Consider the following 17,654-nt stretch of genomic DNA (forward strand, 5'->3'; position numbering starts at 1 on the left):
TGTGGCCTTTTCTTGGACACACTTCTGCTTCCCCTTCATCATGCCCTCTCCTGCCGCTTGGCTGGCCTGATGTTAGTGACCATTCATTTAACATTTCTGGGTTGTTCCTCAGAAACCTGCCCCCCCCCAGCCCCCCACAGCAATTCTGCCTATTCTCTCCTGTCGGGGAGGGAGCAGCCTATCCTTACACAAGCAGTGCTTGGGAATCTAAAATTTTTGTTAGCACGTCTCCTGAACTAAGAACACAGCCAACTCTTAGTCTGGGTTTTTCTAATTATTTAAATTTCCAAGGGATCAGAAAGAGGAAGATGAAGGGGTCTCTGTATTGGCGGGCTTCACTCCAGCCACATCTGGGGGTGGTATGTGTCGACGTGCCACAGCTCTGCCTTTGGAAGGTCTCTACTCCTGTGAATGGATTGTCTCCAACCCAGTGTGTATTCTTTCTCTGGAGGTAGATCCTGCCCTGTGTACTGCAGATGCGATGGTTTTGCTTCAGACTGCCCTGCGTGTTTTCTCTCCTTACTTCTTTGCCTTGTTTGGGTCATCTGTAGAGGAGGAGAGTAGCTCTTCATACCCCAGGCTGGGGGTTGAGGCAATACAGTGTTCTGTCTTTTCTCTTCCATGACCGCACCTTGGTCTCTTGGTGCTAACAGCTTTGCCTGCCAGTCAGACTCACTTGTTTCTCTTTCTACCTCTTTGCCTCCCAGGGCCTCAGGAAAGTTGGCAACTGCCCAAAGTCCTCTGCTTTCTTAGTCAGTGTTCTATTGCGGTGAAGAGACACATGACCAAGGCAACTCTTATAAGAGAAAGCATCTAGGGGTTGGGGATTTAGCTCAGTGGTAGAGTACTTGCCTAGCAAGCAAAAGACCCTGGGTTCGGTCCTCAGCTCTGAAAAAAAAAAAAAAGAGAGAGAGAGAAAGCATCTAACTGGGGACTTGCTTACAGTTTCAGGGAATTAGTTCATTATCACCATGGTGGGAAGCATGGCGGCATGCAGGCAGACATGGTGCTGGAGAAGGAGCTGAGAGTTCTACATCTGGATCCTCGGGCAGCAGTAAGAAAGAGAAATCTTTTGAAATCTCAAAGCCCACCCCCAGTAAGACACTTCCTCCAACAAGACCACACCTCCTAATCCTTCTCAAGTAGTGCCACTTTCCAATGACTAAGCATTCAGATATATAAGCCTGTGAGGCCATTTCTATTCAAACCACCACATCTGGCCTTCTGGCCTCCTGATGGCGCAGACTCTGTTCTCATTACAGATTTGCTTCAGAGGGAGATTGCTCCCTCTCCTCCCTGATGGGGAGTACTCTGAAGTACCCCTCCTGCCTTCTCAGAGCTTTCACACTTAGCACATATAAGCCATCCCAGTCAGACTGTTTTCTGTACAGCTGCCTGGCTGAGTTTGCAGCCGTGCATCTCATTTACAAGACTCACCTCCCCCTGCCCCCAAGCATGAAGTTAGCATGTAATTCCAGGTCTCAACAGTAAGACCCCAACACATCATTGAAAGCCTGTGCATAAGTTTTGGGAAATGAAATGTGGCTAAATACTTCAGCACACAGAAAGGAGGTTGTTCGTTAAAATCATATAAGCAATGTCACCCTCCCCCCCATCCCCCACCCCCTGCCTCTTGGAGACATTAGTCACTTTGGGAAAATGCCTATGTTTGTCAGTCTTGTTTTTCGGAATGGAAATTTTCTTCCCAGGCAGAGCACCACGGGCGGGCGCTGCAGCTCAGCCTATAATTACCATATCCTCGGGAGGATTTTTCTCCTCCTGCCAGTCAGGCTTCTGTGTGACGATGATAGGAACCTCTCGGCAGCAAAGTGAGTCACAGGCCAGGGAAGTGTTTGCTCGGATCAACAGTATTTGGGTGTCCTGTACCAAGGGGGACACTTAATCTAAGCGGCAAGCCTTAAGAAGGCAGCGGACAGTAGGAAAGACGAAATATAGACAAAGAAACGAGAGGGGATGGATGAAAATCGTGGGTTTTGATGTAGCGCGGCCCCACTGTGTGGGAGCAGATTGCTCTCCTCCTGTTTGGTTTTTGTTTTTTTTTTCTTTCAAGCTCATTTAGTATTTTTAGTATTTGCTTTTTCAGCGGCTCTATATCAAGTGGGTTTATTTATGGGTAAATCTTGATTCTTGGTAAATAGCTCCCCTGCACAGGCATCTGGGGTTTCAGTCATGAAATGTCAGGTTTCAGGGACGATGCAGCTGCATCTCCAGGGCATCACCCACACCCCACCCCACACCCCAGCCCCCCAGCCCCCCACACTCCCAGTCCCCCACATTCTCACACCTCGGCTCCCCAACCCCCAGCCCCCCACAATCCCACACCCCAGTCCCCCATACCCCCAGTCACCCACACTCCCATACCCCAGCCCCCCAAGCCCCCAACTTCCACACCCCTCTCCCCCCACACCCTCAGGCCCCCACACCTCCCACACTCTCAAGCCCCCACCCCCTGGCTTCCTGGTGTCAGATCCCAGCATTGCTTCTTGCTTTTTTGTCTGTTTTGGCTTACTGCAAATAGCAGCAACAACCTGTGTTTAATGTGGGAACACAAATGAATTCAGGGAATTAATCTTAAGCCAAGAAAATATGATGGAAAGTACTAGAATTTCAAATCAGGTACTGAATGGATTTCCTTCAAGGCTGAAGCTTGCTCTATTTTTCTTCTCATGGGTTTTTCTATCATAATCAAACTGTCTACTGTGGCCTTGTAAATTCAGGGTCTCTTATTGTTCAGGATATAAATATGATTTTATCACATTTTACTTTGGGTCCCTCATCACAGAAAAACCACATCTAAATCTAACTTTTAAAAAAGAAAAAATAAAATAAAGAGATTAAAAGAACACATCAGTGAAAGATTTTACCTAGGATTTAGTTTCCTTAAAGCCAGTCTGTGTTCAATTTTATTTTTCCTTAAGTGAAAGACTCTGAGAAGAACTGACCAGGGCCAACCACACCCCCAGTTTGATGGATTTCCTCCTGTGGAAATAATAGCTTATGGACACCCCAGGTACAGTGGCAGTTAGGGACTCACGGGTCCTGCCTTGGTCTTCGAAGGGGAGAACTCATCCCTGTCCCTCATTCTAAAACTACAGCACTAATCAGGGCTTACAACAGAACTTCCAAGGTGGAATCTGTGGAATATGGTCCACTAACAGCAAGAAAATGAAAAAGAGAAAAAGAAAACATGTCTATGGAGCTGGAGAGATGGCTCAGTGGATAAGAGCACTGGCTACTCTTCCAGAGGATCCTGGTTCGATTCCCAGCACCCACATGGCAGCTCACAATTATCTATAACTCCAGCTCCAGGGCTTCTGACACCCTCACACAGATGTACATGTAGGCAAAACACCAATGAACATAAAATAAAAACAAATTTAAAAAATGTCTATGGCCAAGTAAGCTTGGAAATATTAACTCAAAATTATTTTCAAAAAAACCCCCAATGCTTATTAAAAAAAACAAACAAACCAAAAAACCTTTAATGTACTCAAACATTTTTAATTAAAAACAAAAACAAAAACAAAAACAAAACCCCTCAAACTTACTTGGTTTAGAGGATCACCAGTGTTCTCCAAACATTGTTTACCAGAAAACTTTCTTTTCTTCTTGCTGTGAAAAGTACATGGAGGCTGTCCGGGTTCCTACCCCTATGAGAGTCAGTTTCATCTTCATCTATTAACTCTCTGCTTGGAAATGATGAGCTGAAAACCCTGAGCAAGCAGAGTAGGACATCACTCTTCAAAGTCTTAAGCAATAATGAATATTCCTTAGATTTGGTAAAAGGACAAAAGACAATAACTGCCCTTAGGCATTCAAACGTGGTAGCTTGAACAGTGAAGGTGGGTGATCTGATGGTTTCCTAGTTACTGATTACACTCCTTAACTGGTGCTGCGTGCTACACTGATTGATGTTTCCGCATTTAGGAATGCCTCCTGCCTCTCCCCCATCAATCTAATTCCTTTTAGTTCCCCCTAACCTGGCTCAGGTCTTGCCAGCTCCAGGAAGTCTTCCATGAATGGAGGTCTCTCACAATACACCCGCTCCCCGTGACTGTATTGTTGGGCACACTGTAGCTTGTTGAACATTACAGAGTAGAAAGAGCCCTCCTTTGGGAGTTGGCCCAGGGCCTCATCACTAACAAGATAACCTTAGGTTCTTCACATTCTAAAATGAGATGAGAGTAGAAAAATCTCGGCCAGGTGTCATGGTACATGCCTGTAGTCCTTGTAGTCTGGAAGCCGAGGCAGGAGGATTGAGAGCTTTGAGGTCAGCTTGGGTTACATAAAGGACTCTTGTTTAAAAACAAGCAAGCAAACCCAAAGAAAAGAAGATTGAGGCTTGAGGAGGTGGTTCATTTGGTAAAGTTCCTGCCTCAAAAGACACAAGGACCCAAGTTTGAATCCCCAGCACCCACATAAGCGTGGACACATAGCAAACACCCAGTGCTGGAGCGGCAGTAGGGTGAGAAAGATGAATACCTAGCTTTCACTGGCCAGCCTGTCTACTCAGTCAGTGAGCTCCGGGTTCACTGAGAGACCTGTCTCAAAAAATAAGATGGAGAACAATTGTGGAAGGCAATAAGGTTGACCTCTGGCTGCCATACACATGTGCACACACACCCATGTGCACACATGAACACACACACATGAATATGTACATATGCCCGCCCCCCACATAGAAAATCTTGATCCTTATGGCTTGGAAACCCTGTATTTCTGTTTTTGGTTGCTTTGTTCTTTTGGGACAGGATCGCATGGAGTCCAGGCTGACCTGGAAGTCACTAACATTCTGAAAATGACCTTGAACTGCTCATCTTCTTTCCTGCTCCTCCCAAGTGCTGAGATGACAAGCACACACTGCCTTGCCCAGGGTTTTTCTGTTGTTTGTTTTTTTCCTAAGTACAAAAGCAAACACCAGATTTTACCGTTTCCTGTGGTTCTCTGGTCCTCCCATCTTTCCAATTAAATTTATTGTAGGTGCTTTGAGGATAAACATCATAACTGTTCATGCATTAGTTTATTTCATCTAATTCTGGTGCGGCGTAATAAATGTTTGCTGAGTAAATGGAATGAGATGACGCCCTGTTATCTAGTAGACAGGGCCTTGGCCTCTGTCTGTCAATATAGTAATAATTCCCTTTCAGACTTGGGCTTTGCCCCCGTGCGAACAAGGTATGCAGGGCTGTTTGTGAATTGAGGCAATGCTCTCAAGGTCTTCTTGTCCTTCCCCTAAAAAGGCTCCCTGTGCAGCTGCATGTGTCTCCGTGCTGTTTAGCATTCCTCCCAGGCACACTCAGCTTCTCTCTGTGGATGCCGTGGCGTGGTGTTCCACCCACTCCAGTCTTACTGAGAAGACTAACTCATCGTCTTCCGGGGCGTCGTGCCCACCATCTCTTAGATGGCCTTGCTGCCGTCTCCCTCACCCGAGTCCCCCTCTCTTCGCCAGCCCTGCCCTTCTCGAACCCACTCTGGAATCTAAAGCGAGACCTTCTCCAGGACAGCAAGCAGATGCTCTTGCCTCTTGCTGGAAGCCCTGCTTCCACGGGTAGATGCGAACATTGTGGGGCAGGACAGATGTCCTACTGTTAACTGGAAGGGACAGACTCTCCAAGGCTGCCCCCAAACTCTGTCTGCAGGCCTCTCCTGATGGCCTCACTGAGCCTCTGTCCCAGGGAGGCAGGTGGAGGTGCATTCTGCCCACTGCCCATTTCATGTGCCATGAGCTATTTTATGTTGTCCCTTAGTCCGTGTTTGGCTTTGCCTACAAGTGTCTGTGTGTGAAGCATTGGTAATAGTTACCTGGGAAGGAAGGCTTCCCTATTTTACCTTTTCTTCCTCATAAGAAATATTTGTGTGTGTGTGTGTGTGTGTGTGTGTGTGTGTGTGTGTGTGTGTGTGTGTGTGTGTGTGTGTATGTATGTATGTGAGGTGCCTGATGAGGCCAGAAGAGGGTGTTAGATCTCTGGGAGCTGGAGTTATAGACAGTGGTGAACCACTTGACATGGGTGCTGGAGTCAGAACTTGGGTCCTCTCTCCAAGAGCAGTAACTGTTGAGCCATTGGGTAGATCCGGGATACCCTCCTACCCCATTCTGAGGATCCAGGTCTGTCTTCATGAGCCCTCAGGAGACACATGGCTGTTCTATTTTAGGGGGTTTTACATTCCACACTTAATCCAGGAGGGAAGACCATCGCCTGGATTGCCAACCAGACAGCCCTCTTGAGTTCCTTCTTTTCTCTTCAGTGACTCAGAAGTGTTTTCCTTTGACGGTCACAGACCCATGAATATACATGGAATTCAGTGGCGACTGCTCATGAGAAGACAAGAGCCGTCTTTTGTGAAATGTGCACTGGTTTTGTATTGTCGCTAGGAAAAACAATAGGCTATACAAACCACCCTGGACCGATAAAAGGTCAAATGATTGATTTCTCCCTCTGGCAAGGTGGAGGTGGTATTTATAGTCTCGTGGGCATCCTTCTGGAGATGTTCTGCGTGCGGTTGGCTTTCCTAACTGCCAGCTCTGGCTCTCACAGCCCCCGAGCCATTCTGAAATGGACTGACCGAGGGAAGTCACCAAGTCCTTCGGGACTAGAAGGTGAGGGATGGATGGGAAAGTGTTTTGAAGTGAAAATTGCCAAGCTTAAAGCTCGTGTAAATCTGACAACCGGGGATTGCTATGGAGGATTCTGCTTCAATGCTCTGTCAAAGATGCTCCGAGGGTCCTGAACTCCTTACTGCTTGTGAGGACTTTGGGCTGCTGCTGGCATGCCTCTGTGGGGAAAAGCAGAGCTGTTGGTGACACTGAGTGGGCAGAAGGGCCTGTTGTATGTATCCCTAGTCTCCAGAGTTAGCTCGAGATGGAAAGATGTTGAAACTTCCTCCTCTGACTTAAGGCAGCTACTCAGAACAGAAGGACGAAGGTAATTGGAGGGGTGTTCATCAGATTCCATTTCACTAGCGATTTCTGTGTGTCAAAACCATCATAGCCCAGAGCACACAGCAACAGGTATTGTCACTGTTTTCTTTAGATAGGTCATTGAGTCCAAAAGATAAAGCCGTTCCTCAGGCGTGGTTCTAACCAGTCTGCTGCAGAGGTGTTTAAATGGAACCTGGTATTTACCATTTTGAATGGACTTTTTGTTCCCACTTTGCCTAATTCCATCAAAATTCTTCAGAACTATGTGCTAGTCACTTCTTGTTCTGGGGCTTCTCTGTTCTCTGAAAACATTAGGAGTCAACGGCTGGGCTTTTCTCATCCTTGCAGGTTCCCCCGCCCCCAAGCTCCGCACACCTCCAAGTAAGAACATCTCTATGAGATTAGTTGAAGTGATAGATCTTAATCCTATATGCTCCTAAGATAAACTTCCTTCTCTTGAAAATGCTTTTCTGTAATGAAAAATAAGATGGAAATTTTTCTAAGCAGTCTGTTTTTCCAATGTTTTAAATACTTCATGATAAATAGAAGGTAAAATTGATTGAGCTTTTATTATTTACATATGACAATCTAAAGTAGATTGCTGATGTTTTAACTAATTCAATTAATAGAATTTTTCCACTTTCTGGTATATATTTCAAAGGAAAGAGCTGTATGGGGTTAATGATCAAGTGTATCATCAAGCTTCCTCTCTCCTACATTCCCAGGGAATGTCAAATGCTACACATTTGTATTATTTGTTGATTTTTGCAAACAGGTGTCTTATTAAAGATTTTGAAAAGCGGCCTTCAGTGACCCATCTCCTGGACCACCCATTCATTAAAGGAGCTCAAGGCAAGGTTTTGTTTCTGCAAAAACAGCTGGCCAAGGTGCTCCAAGACCAGAAGCATCTGAATCCTGTTGCTAAAACCAGGTACAGTTCTGGTGCCAGTCTGGCGTCCTCCTCTGGGGATTTAGGAGGAGGTGTGGCTGCACTTTGATTCACCCCACATCTTAATTGGTAACAAGCACATCCTTGCAGTTTTTCAGAGTTTCATTTGTGTATCTTGAAGCATGTTCTGTGGATGAGTAGGCAGGATTCAAAAACTACCGATCTGGATTCCCGTGACTAATTTCTCAAATGGCTGAAATCTCGTTGTCCTCATGTTCAGTTAGCACTCATTAAAAATGTAGTTACATTTAATGCAAATGTAACTGCAAACCAGCCGTGGCTGAAATTATGTGAGAAGTCTTGACCTGGATATTGGAGAGCAGGGAACAAACAGACTCTACGAACAGGCTGTGGAAAGAGCATGTTAAATGTCAGAGACTTTTCCTTGGATGGGCTCTGAGCCCATTTTCTCTTTAGTTTAAAAAAATCTGTAGAGTTATTCTAGTTTGCTTTTTCATATATTTTGTCTGTGCTATCTAAAGCAACCAGCGCTCCTTCTACATGGTTCTATCCATGCCCCCTGGCCCCCACTCTTAAAGGGCAGATTTTTTTTTAATGTTTATTTTTAGGGAACTCTATTCTGTGTGTATCTCTAAGAAACAGATCTTTGATTTCTGTCCAGAGGGTGGCAGAATTTCTCTTTAAGAAAAAAAAAAATTTAATTGCAAGCAAACCTCCTCTGCCCAGCAATTACTTGTTTTTTTTTTTTTTTATATATATCTGGTCAGAATGGAGATAAGCACCAGTCCAGTATTATTAAAAGAACATTCAAAGTAGTGGATGTAAAGACAATAAAACAGCGCAAATCAGTTCTGGAGGTATCCCTGCATTCTGCAGAAACCTGTTTACAAACCAAAGCCAAAGCCAGGCTTGCCAGAGATGGAATTTCAAGGTGACTGTGTTGTGCTGATTTTCTCTGTTGTCACAAGTTTGGGCTTAGGATAATGCAAAGCAAACATTTTCTTATGGGTTCCCCCCTCCCATGGCCATTTCTGTGTCTGTGGCTAGGGACAGGGCAGAGAGATGCAGGCATTTTTGTGACTTGGTTCCTTTTGAGGCAGTAGGAACTTGTGCTTAAGGCCAGAGGAACCAAAGGCCGCCTTTCCTTTAGTTTCTGTACATGAGCCTCCTCCAAAATGAAGACAAAATACAAACACCCGTGAACCAAGCCCAAGGAAAGCCAGCCTTTCAGTGTTGAGGTCAGACCCAGCTTCTTATCCAATGGCTTCTAAGACGGCTCCCAGACTTACCAAGCACAGTACTACTGCCTGATCTTGCCTGTCCAGTTCTACATTCTCATTTTAAACACTTTCACCCCATCAGAAAATAGTGATTCCGTGCATGCTCAGGCCCTTGCTCTAATTCCTCTTTCTCTTTGCCAACTCTTTTGATGTCAGAAGCCTGGTAGGTGGCAAAGGCTTTTCAGTCTTTATAATCTCCAGTTTCATTCCTCCAGAGTTTGTGTTCCTTTGAACAGCCGTTTAAAAAGATACAGCTTCACAAATGCGTATCAGAACATTGCACAGCCCCTTCGTTGGGAGGTAGGGAAGTGAATTCCAAAGGGAACACCAAGTAATTGACACTCACTCTGCCATGACCCTTAGCCACTGGCTAAGGTGTTGACTGTATGGATGTTTTCTGAACCCACCAGGAAAAGCTCTCCGCTGTCATTTACCACTGGCGAGCCAAACTCTCTAAAGCTGTGGGTTTTCAGTAAAGGTGGAGGGAAAAAAGGCTAACAGAGGTGAGAGCAGGGGTGACTGAGAAAATAGCCCCTTATTTCTCTGCAGTGATGTTCACACAGCAGGCAGGACAAGCTGGTGACTAAAACCGCCAGCTCTGCCAGATTTGGGCAGGAGCCCGGCGGCTGGCTGGAAACGTTCTTCAACTTTTTCTTCTTCTGAAGTTCCTTCTATAGGGCGGGGCTTATTTTGATGGTGGATTGAATCGACACATAAAAGGTTAAGATGGTTCTAGCTACAGTGTTAAATGTCAATAAATGTTAGTTGTAGAAAAAAGAAATCTGTGCATAGTCTGTTTGGGGTCCCCCACTTCTTCATAACACTGCAGTCCTAGTCGAGATTTTTATTGCTCGGATAAAACACTACTACCCAAGGCAACTTGGGGAGGAAAGGGTTTATTTTACTTATTCCTCATTATCCCTGTTCGTCATCAGAGGCACTAAAGACAGGAACTCAAACAGGGCAGGAACCTGGAGGCTGGAGCTGATGCAGAGGCCATGGAGGAGTGCTGCTTACTGGATTGCTCCTCATGGCTTGCTCAGCCTGCTTCCTCATAGCACCCAAAACCACCACCTCAGGGGTGGCACCACTCACACCAGGCTGGGCCCTCCCACACCGGTTACTAACTGAGAAAATGCCTTCCATGCTTGCCTACAGTCCAATCCTATGGAAGCCTCTTCTCAGCCGAGGTTCCCTCTTCTCAGATGAGTCTAGCTTGTGTCCAGTTGACATGAACCTAGCCAGTACAACTACCTTTCCCTTGCCCTTCATCTGTGAAAATCCATCTCTTTAACTTGTCAGAGAAGATCACGAAAGTAAATAGTAAGACAGCACTGAAGGTTAAAAATACTGATTTCTATCTCTTACTCAGAATCAAATTTACTCATTTATTCTTTGTAGAGACATTTACGTGTGTAGGTGTCAGGCCCTAAGCTGAGCAGAGGAACTACAAAGGCAGAGCAGATCTGGTTCCTGATAAAGTGCTAACAGCCTTTGTGCCACACAGACAAGAATCAGATAAAACAGTGGTTCTCAATCTGTGGGCCGTGACCCCCTTTGGCAAACTTCAATCTCCAAAAACATTTACATTACGATTCATAACAGTAGCAAAATTATGGTTATAAAGAAGCAGCGAAAATAATTTTATGGGGGGAGGTCACCACGGCATGAGGAACTGAACTAGAAGATTGCAGCATTAGGAAGGCTGATCACCACTGAGATAAGAGCCGAAGTATCAGGAGAAAGAAACCCCGCAGTCCCCCACCCCATCCCTGGGAAAGAGCATCTAGGCCAGTCTGGGCTTGGGATGCCTGGAGAGAGGAAATTAGAGAGAAAAATCAAGGAGCTTCTCCAGGAAGTGGCTGAGCTAGGATGTAAACGTGGCCGAGCGAAGGTTTCACACGTCCCTGACAGCCACATGCCCATCACTGCAGAAAAATGAGTGGGTGCTTATCATCTCGGCTCCATCGTTCTGGTTTCCTCTGCCTTGTTTGGAAATCATAACTGGTAGGATGATGGACCTTGAACAGGATCCTGAAGGTCAAAGAGAAGCTGGACAGGAAGGAAGATATCGCGAGAGGGGGCAAAGAGTGGAGGGTGGCAAGGGCTCCTGGGCGGGAGGATGGGGAATCCTGTGGTTCTCCTGCAGCCTTGGAGCTTTGTGTGGGCCTGCGAGGGAGGGAGAAAGTAAGGGGAGATCAGGTCCATAGATCCAAGGACCTCAGACTTGTGCCTTAGCTAGGGGAGCCACTGAAGAGCTCCAGGCAGGTATGTGTTCTAGATTGTTCTGATAGTAGACAACAGAATGGAGTAGGGACAAGACCGGAGACACATATTGACCAGTCTCAATAGCATAGTACCACTTCTGCATAGGTACCGCTACAGGACGATGGAGACTGGGTCCAAAGCTAAATCTAGATATGGATCTGGGTGCATATGTAGAGATCCCATCCAGCTCTGGCTTTCCATAAAGCTGCTGCATGCAGAAGAGCTGCTGCCTGGATCCACAAGAGCTAAGATGGGCCTTGTAACTCACGCCTTTCTCCATGCATGGTTCACTTTCTGCTGCATTGTGACCAACCCCCCATGATGCCTAGCTTTGCTCCCATGCTCTTGAGTGCCCATCCTATCTGCTCATCATAACTGGGATGACCACTTATGCACGTGTTGTTGCCCAGCACCACCTTCCACCTCTCACTGTGAGGCGGAGGGATTACGTATCCTTCTGCTCCCTTCTGCCTTCCTAGCCTTTGTTCTCCCCCAGTCTCCCCAATGTAACAGTCACATCCCCTTCTTACACCTTCTCAGCACCTGTTTTCTCTTTACCTCTTACCCAGTTACCAGTCAATGATTGTCCCATCTTCCATCAATCACTTTGTTAATTCTTCTATTCTTACCTCGAGGCTTCTCAACTACCCAACACTTTAAAAAACCTTCACTCTGGGGCTGGTGAGATAGTTCAGAGGTTAAGAGCACCGGCTGCTCTTCCAGAGGTTCAATTCCCAGCAACCACATGGTGGCTCATAACCATTTATAATGGGATCTGATGCCCTCTTCTGTCATGTAGGCATACATGGAAACAGAGCACTCTAAAATACATGAATAAAATCTTAAAAAAATAAAAAACTCTTTCTATTGCACTGAAGTTGTCCATAAGCAAGAACAGTGGTAACAAATACAAATGGTGGAAGATGCTAAGGTCATGGTATTGTCAGGACTTAGTGATGGGTTGGTTGGCTAGGGAAAGAGAGAAGGGTGTCATAACCTATCCAGATTGAGCTGCCTCCCAGCCCTGGTTCACAATGGAATCAAATAGAAATGACAGGACACTAAGAGACATATAGCAGTCAAAGAACCACTTCCTTTCCCTGTCCTATCAAGTACAGTGCCAAGCACATACAGGCATTGTTCACAGCTTCCGGGTGCCTTAAGTTGCATCTTCCATGGTCCAAACAGTCCAAGGCCCACTGTCAGGGTGTGTTGCTTGGTTTTGAGACCTGATCCAAAGAATAAGTCTCAAAGCCCAAGGATCACTGCCCATCACCTGTAGAAGCCAGAAAGTTTTTTCTAATTTCGTCCCTTCTCCAGGGAAGAGGAGAACATGTAGTTGGAGGACCACCACAGAGGATGGTGTTTTCTTAAAAGATGGGAAAGGCTTGTAAAGGATTATGTATAGAGGAGACACTCAAGATAGAAGAGAGGGTTATAGAGGAGTAAGAGAAATGAACCAAGGTCTAAGGGAAGGTTGTCTTGCCTTAGAGAGAATGAACCTCAATGTTAGAAAGACACATAAAGTGAGATGAAAATACTCTGAAAAGCTGAAGGGGCAAAGGAGGTAATAGGAGGAAACTCATGCTGAATGGCCTTTAGCTTTCCAAAAACTCTGCAAGATGATATCAGGGTTGGCAGTGGCATTGGGCTCTGAGGAGATGCTAAGCCTTTGTAAGCTTCACTATGAGCAATGTGACAAGGTCATTCAAATACAGCCATGAGTTTTCAGAAGCACAAAAGACCTGGGTGCAGGGTGACTGAATGCTAGTCCAGTGCTGTCAAGCTTGTCCGTGGTTCAGAGAGGCACGAAGAACCACCAGGACAACATGGCACTAAAGGCGGCCAGCAAATGGGCCGACTCCACCAATGCCTTCCCCATCTAGAGTCTACAGTTACTCTTGACCATGAGGTGTAGGGCAGGGAAAGCAGATTTGGAGGTCTGCTCCAGGCTGGAACCAGGCTTCAGTGCGTGTGAACAAGGGGAAGGCCTGAAGGTCCTGTAGGAGAGTGAAGACCGTGGCTTAGCAGCTCAGAGGCTGAGTCTAGCCAGTCGTGGGCACGAAGAGGAAGAGCTGGTTCAGCGGATTGTGGCGAACAAATGGGATGGAGGGATTGAGCTCCTGGGCGCTTTGGAGAGGAACACAGAAACGTGACAGAACTGTGCTCATGGAAAACTTCAGTTTGAGAGAAATACACAATTTTTAAAATGCTGGCACATTGAGGACCCCCCAGGCAAGATGAAGTGTACGACGAAGTGATAACAGAAGCAGAAAGCAAAAGGAGTCAGGTGCCAAGGAGGAGGATGTAGGAGGTGTGTGTGAATGCTCCACAGAGGAGACTGGTTAGGGAGAACACGGTTGGGAAGGCAGAGGGGTGCAGAAGGATCTGCAGTCCCTGGCATGGTGCTCAGGGGGTGTTAAGTTGGGCTTAGGGCTGCCACAGCTTACGCTCACCTGCAGCAGCCTCGTTCTCTCCCAGTTGACTCTGTCATTCCTACTGCTACATGGAAATGGCAGACACTCTACTGAGAGGCTGCCTGGGAACCTAGACTCCTCCCTTCCCCATCCCAGAGACCGCAAGCAATCAGGGACCAGCGATAACACATTCCGCATGATGGACGCTCATTAATTAAAGGACCAAACCTTTGCCCCTCCCCTACTGCCCAGGACTCAACCTGACTGTGAGCGGGTACTATGGGGTACACTTCAGTTACATGATATGGGACCTTCTTCTCTGAAATCTATAAGAAGGGACCCCAACTTTGCCTTTCGGGTGCCTGATTTCTTCTCAGAGCCCCTATCATGTGTCTACAGGAGGTGTTATCAGCTCTCCTAATACATCTCTTACTCAAAAGGACAGTCTGCCTCAGTATCCCTCTTGAATACCATCAATCCCAAGGACTCTTAGCAGCTAGAAGGTAGTGCTATGTCAAGATTTCATAGTGAAGTGATCATCTTGGTTATAATGGGCAGATAAGACCAGCATTCAAGCGCACAGGAGCACAGGAGGCATCATGGAGCTTGGTTACAATGCTGTAGAAGGTATACCATGTGTGGAGGAGGGCTTGAGAGGTGGAGCCCATCTTCGCTCTCGTGGTATAAACAGGAGTTCTTCTAACTATAGCAGCATTATGGAAAGCCAGAGCTTGAGGCAACCCTGATTCACGATCTATAAACCCAGATCTCTATCCACATCTAGCTTTAGGATTTTACCTATACAGTCCTATGGGGGTATGAAGGCAGGAGCAATACTGTATCATTGAGATTTGATCAGTGTCAATCCATGATGCTGATGATCATGTATAATACATAGCACTTCAAGGGAATTTAAATTTTCCCCATAACTTACAGTTTTGCCATGGCATATATCTGATTTATGTACAACAGGTAAGAATCCAAGATGTCCACTCTCTTAAAGGAGGTAAGACTTTCTCAGCATCTATAGACAACAGTCAAGGCTCTTGTGTCTCTTAATTTGTCAGAGATGGTTTTAAACAATTGTATTTTTGGATGACACTAGTCCCTATTTCCTTGACCTTCAAAATGTCTTCTTTCCCAAACCCATTTTGCAAATCCATGAATTTATTAGTCATCCATTATGTGACCTCTTTGTTAAAGACCAGAGTGGTAGACTTGAAAACGTAAGTGGTAGACTTGAAAACCCTTCACAAGAGTCAGTAGGAGAGAAAAAAAATCACTGTCTGGAATGTGAGGGAGGCAGGGTAGGCCCTGGGTGACTGCACTGTGACCATGAACTCAGCTGTGAGCCTCAGAAAAATGACAAGTTCTGGTGTGTCCTGCCCTTGCAGGTGGCTAGGGGCTTGCTGGGATGACAGCTGTTAAGCCATCAAATGCCAAAGGTCTGCTCTAAGTACCATTTGCTGGGAGAATGTAGTAACAGTTATTTTTTCCCTGTTATGCTTAATGGCTTTTGGGTTCTGCTCTTGTAATTTGCCTGAGGCTCGTGAGAACAACGGCTCCGGTTGTTCTCATTTCTTTTCAACCTGCCATGGTGACCTTTAAAAACAGGCTTCTCACCTCCTACCTCCCAGCCAGCCTTGCTTTCCCCTTCTTCTACCTGCAAACATGTATGTGCACACACACACATAGATGCACACTGCATATCCCATATGTCCATGGGCTCCTGGCGCTCATGTAAATGAAAACCTCCTGAATGACCACATACAGTGCTAAGATGTTCCCCACATAGAAGCTAAATATTTTTCTATCTCCCCGACAGAGAGGAAAGAAATCTGTACCTTGACATAATTAGTATCACTCCCCGCCTCTGGCCCCGCTGTGAGAATGAACTAGAGTTAATTTTCTGCTTTTGACACTTACTCTTGCTGCTGTCTGGAGCAGGTAGGAACAGTATCAAACACTGTTTAATAGGAGTGATAATCCAATGCCAGTTCATTAGAATTATCGTCAAAACTGCATAGGTGACGAACGGGCAGTACCTATAACGGTTTCTGCTCAGTTTTCTATTTTTAAGTCTCTATGTTTGCTTGGGAGCTATAACCTTAAGTTGTTGGGTCAACATCTTGATCCTGGAGCCGTGGGCTCTGAACTCAGTTGGTACCTAGTCTGTATTTGACTTACAATGGAAGCGATAGAGTAGAGTCACATGGGTGAGCTGCGGTGGTTTGTTCCTACTAATTGTGTGATTGTGTAGTTACAGTCAGATAAGATGGTCCCTTCTCTTTGGCCCTGAATCAGAGGGTCTACTGAAATGGAAGTGATTTGGATGTACGACTCGATGGCTCAGACTGGTGGTGTAACTCTCTCCTCAGTCTTGAGTGATGCTTTCCTTACTGTTTGGAACCACTGACTGAGGTGATAAGGGAGTGATCTCTGGGCTCTGTCCATGACTATAGAGGCCTTGGACCACGGTCTTTGAGCCTGGGGCCTGTTCCTCATCTCCTCTCTTCTTTATCCCTGGTCCTGCTTGCCCTCTATCCCTAACTGATATCATCACCTCCTTTAAACATGGAACCCAACAGACATGTTAGTCTTTCTTTCATCCTTCCATTTCTACCTCAGGAGGAAAGGAAGGACTGTGGTCTGTAAATGGAGGAACAGGGCCAGAAATGATCTTCGTGACAGGGTTGCCAGAGGGCAGATGTCTAAAGCAGTGGTTCTCAACCTTCCTAATGTTTCAACCCTTTAATACAGTTCCTCATGTGGTGACCCCCAACCATAAAATTATTTTCATTGCTACTTCATATCTGCAATTTTGCTACTATTATGAATCGGAATGTAAATATCTGATACTCGACCCTTGTGAAAGGGCTGGTAGACGCCCTGAGGGGGTCATGACCCACAGGTTGAGAACTCCTGGTCCTAATGACTATAGTGCTCAGTGGTGAATGGCGTGTGAGTAGGTCTCAGGTGAGAGAGTCTGTTCCCTTCCCATTCTTGGGTCATGATTTAAAGTGCTTCCTTCTATCCCTTACATCTACCTCCCCTGCGTGGTGCTCCTGAACCCATTTGTACCCTCCAAGTGGAGTCTCTGTTGAAGACAGGAAGCTAAGGGATTAAGGATGAGCTCTGGGGGAAAATCACACACAGGAACAGCTTCTCAAAGAGATGGGGCCGTTAAAGAGCATCGCCCCAAAATTGCTTCACTATGACGCAGGCACAGAGTGTAAACCGTAGTCTTAGCCACGTGTCTTTTTTCCCAAACCCAAAAGCCCTCCTACATGTGACCTGGGCTAAAGACAGCCCATTAGAGCCCGCCATCTGCTCCATGCATGCCCACAGTTGTTTAGGGATCTCAGCCCCTGTCTCTGGCTCCGTTTACTCCTCAGGTCCTGGATTTAATGGTTCAGACTTACCCACATTTCTACTTAAGGTACAAATTTCATCCCTGATTCCTGAATCCTGAAGTCAGCCCAACTCTGCATCCTACTGCCTCTGCCATAGCCAGCCCAAACTCAGACCACACAGCGTTCCCTCTTAGCTTCAAACCCCAGACTCCATAGACCTCAGAAAATACAAAAAAAAGGTAGCATAGACTTTGATGGAATTCCAGAATGTCTCCTGAGCCCTTCAAACCACACTTTACTCCAGAACACTCCTCTTAGAAGACACTTCACTTATAGCTATCGCTGTGCGCACAGCTTACTCAGCACAGCAGGACACATGGTCCATGAACTTAAGTACTCATCTGGAACATGCACTGTTTCTCGATGTTTATGTGTATACCAAGTGTGTTAAAAGTAGTGGACAGCATGCTTTGTATGATAAAAAAA

At 46.0% G+C, this 17,654-nt stretch overlaps 1 protein-coding gene across 2 annotated transcripts in view; it reads left to right on the plus strand.

The window, feature by feature from the left end:
- The window catches only part of Myo3b (myosin IIIB), a 394,965-nt gene that overhangs the window by 167,167 nt on the left and 210,144 nt on the right, over positions 1-17,654 (plus strand). For both annotated transcript variants that reach the window (XM_076569620.1, XM_006972402.4), the window contains one exon: positions 7,716-7,871. In XM_076569620.1, coding sequence (XP_076425735.1) covers positions 7,716-7,871 — 156 coding nt within the window. The remainder of the gene's footprint in view (positions 1-7,715; positions 7,872-17,654) is intronic.

The sequence above is a fragment of the Peromyscus maniculatus genome, chromosome 4 (assembly GCF_049852395.1).
Source record: "Peromyscus maniculatus bairdii isolate BWxNUB_F1_BW_parent chromosome 4, HU_Pman_BW_mat_3.1, whole genome shotgun sequence".
Taxonomy (NCBI): domain Eukaryota; kingdom Metazoa; phylum Chordata; class Mammalia; order Rodentia; family Cricetidae; genus Peromyscus; species Peromyscus maniculatus.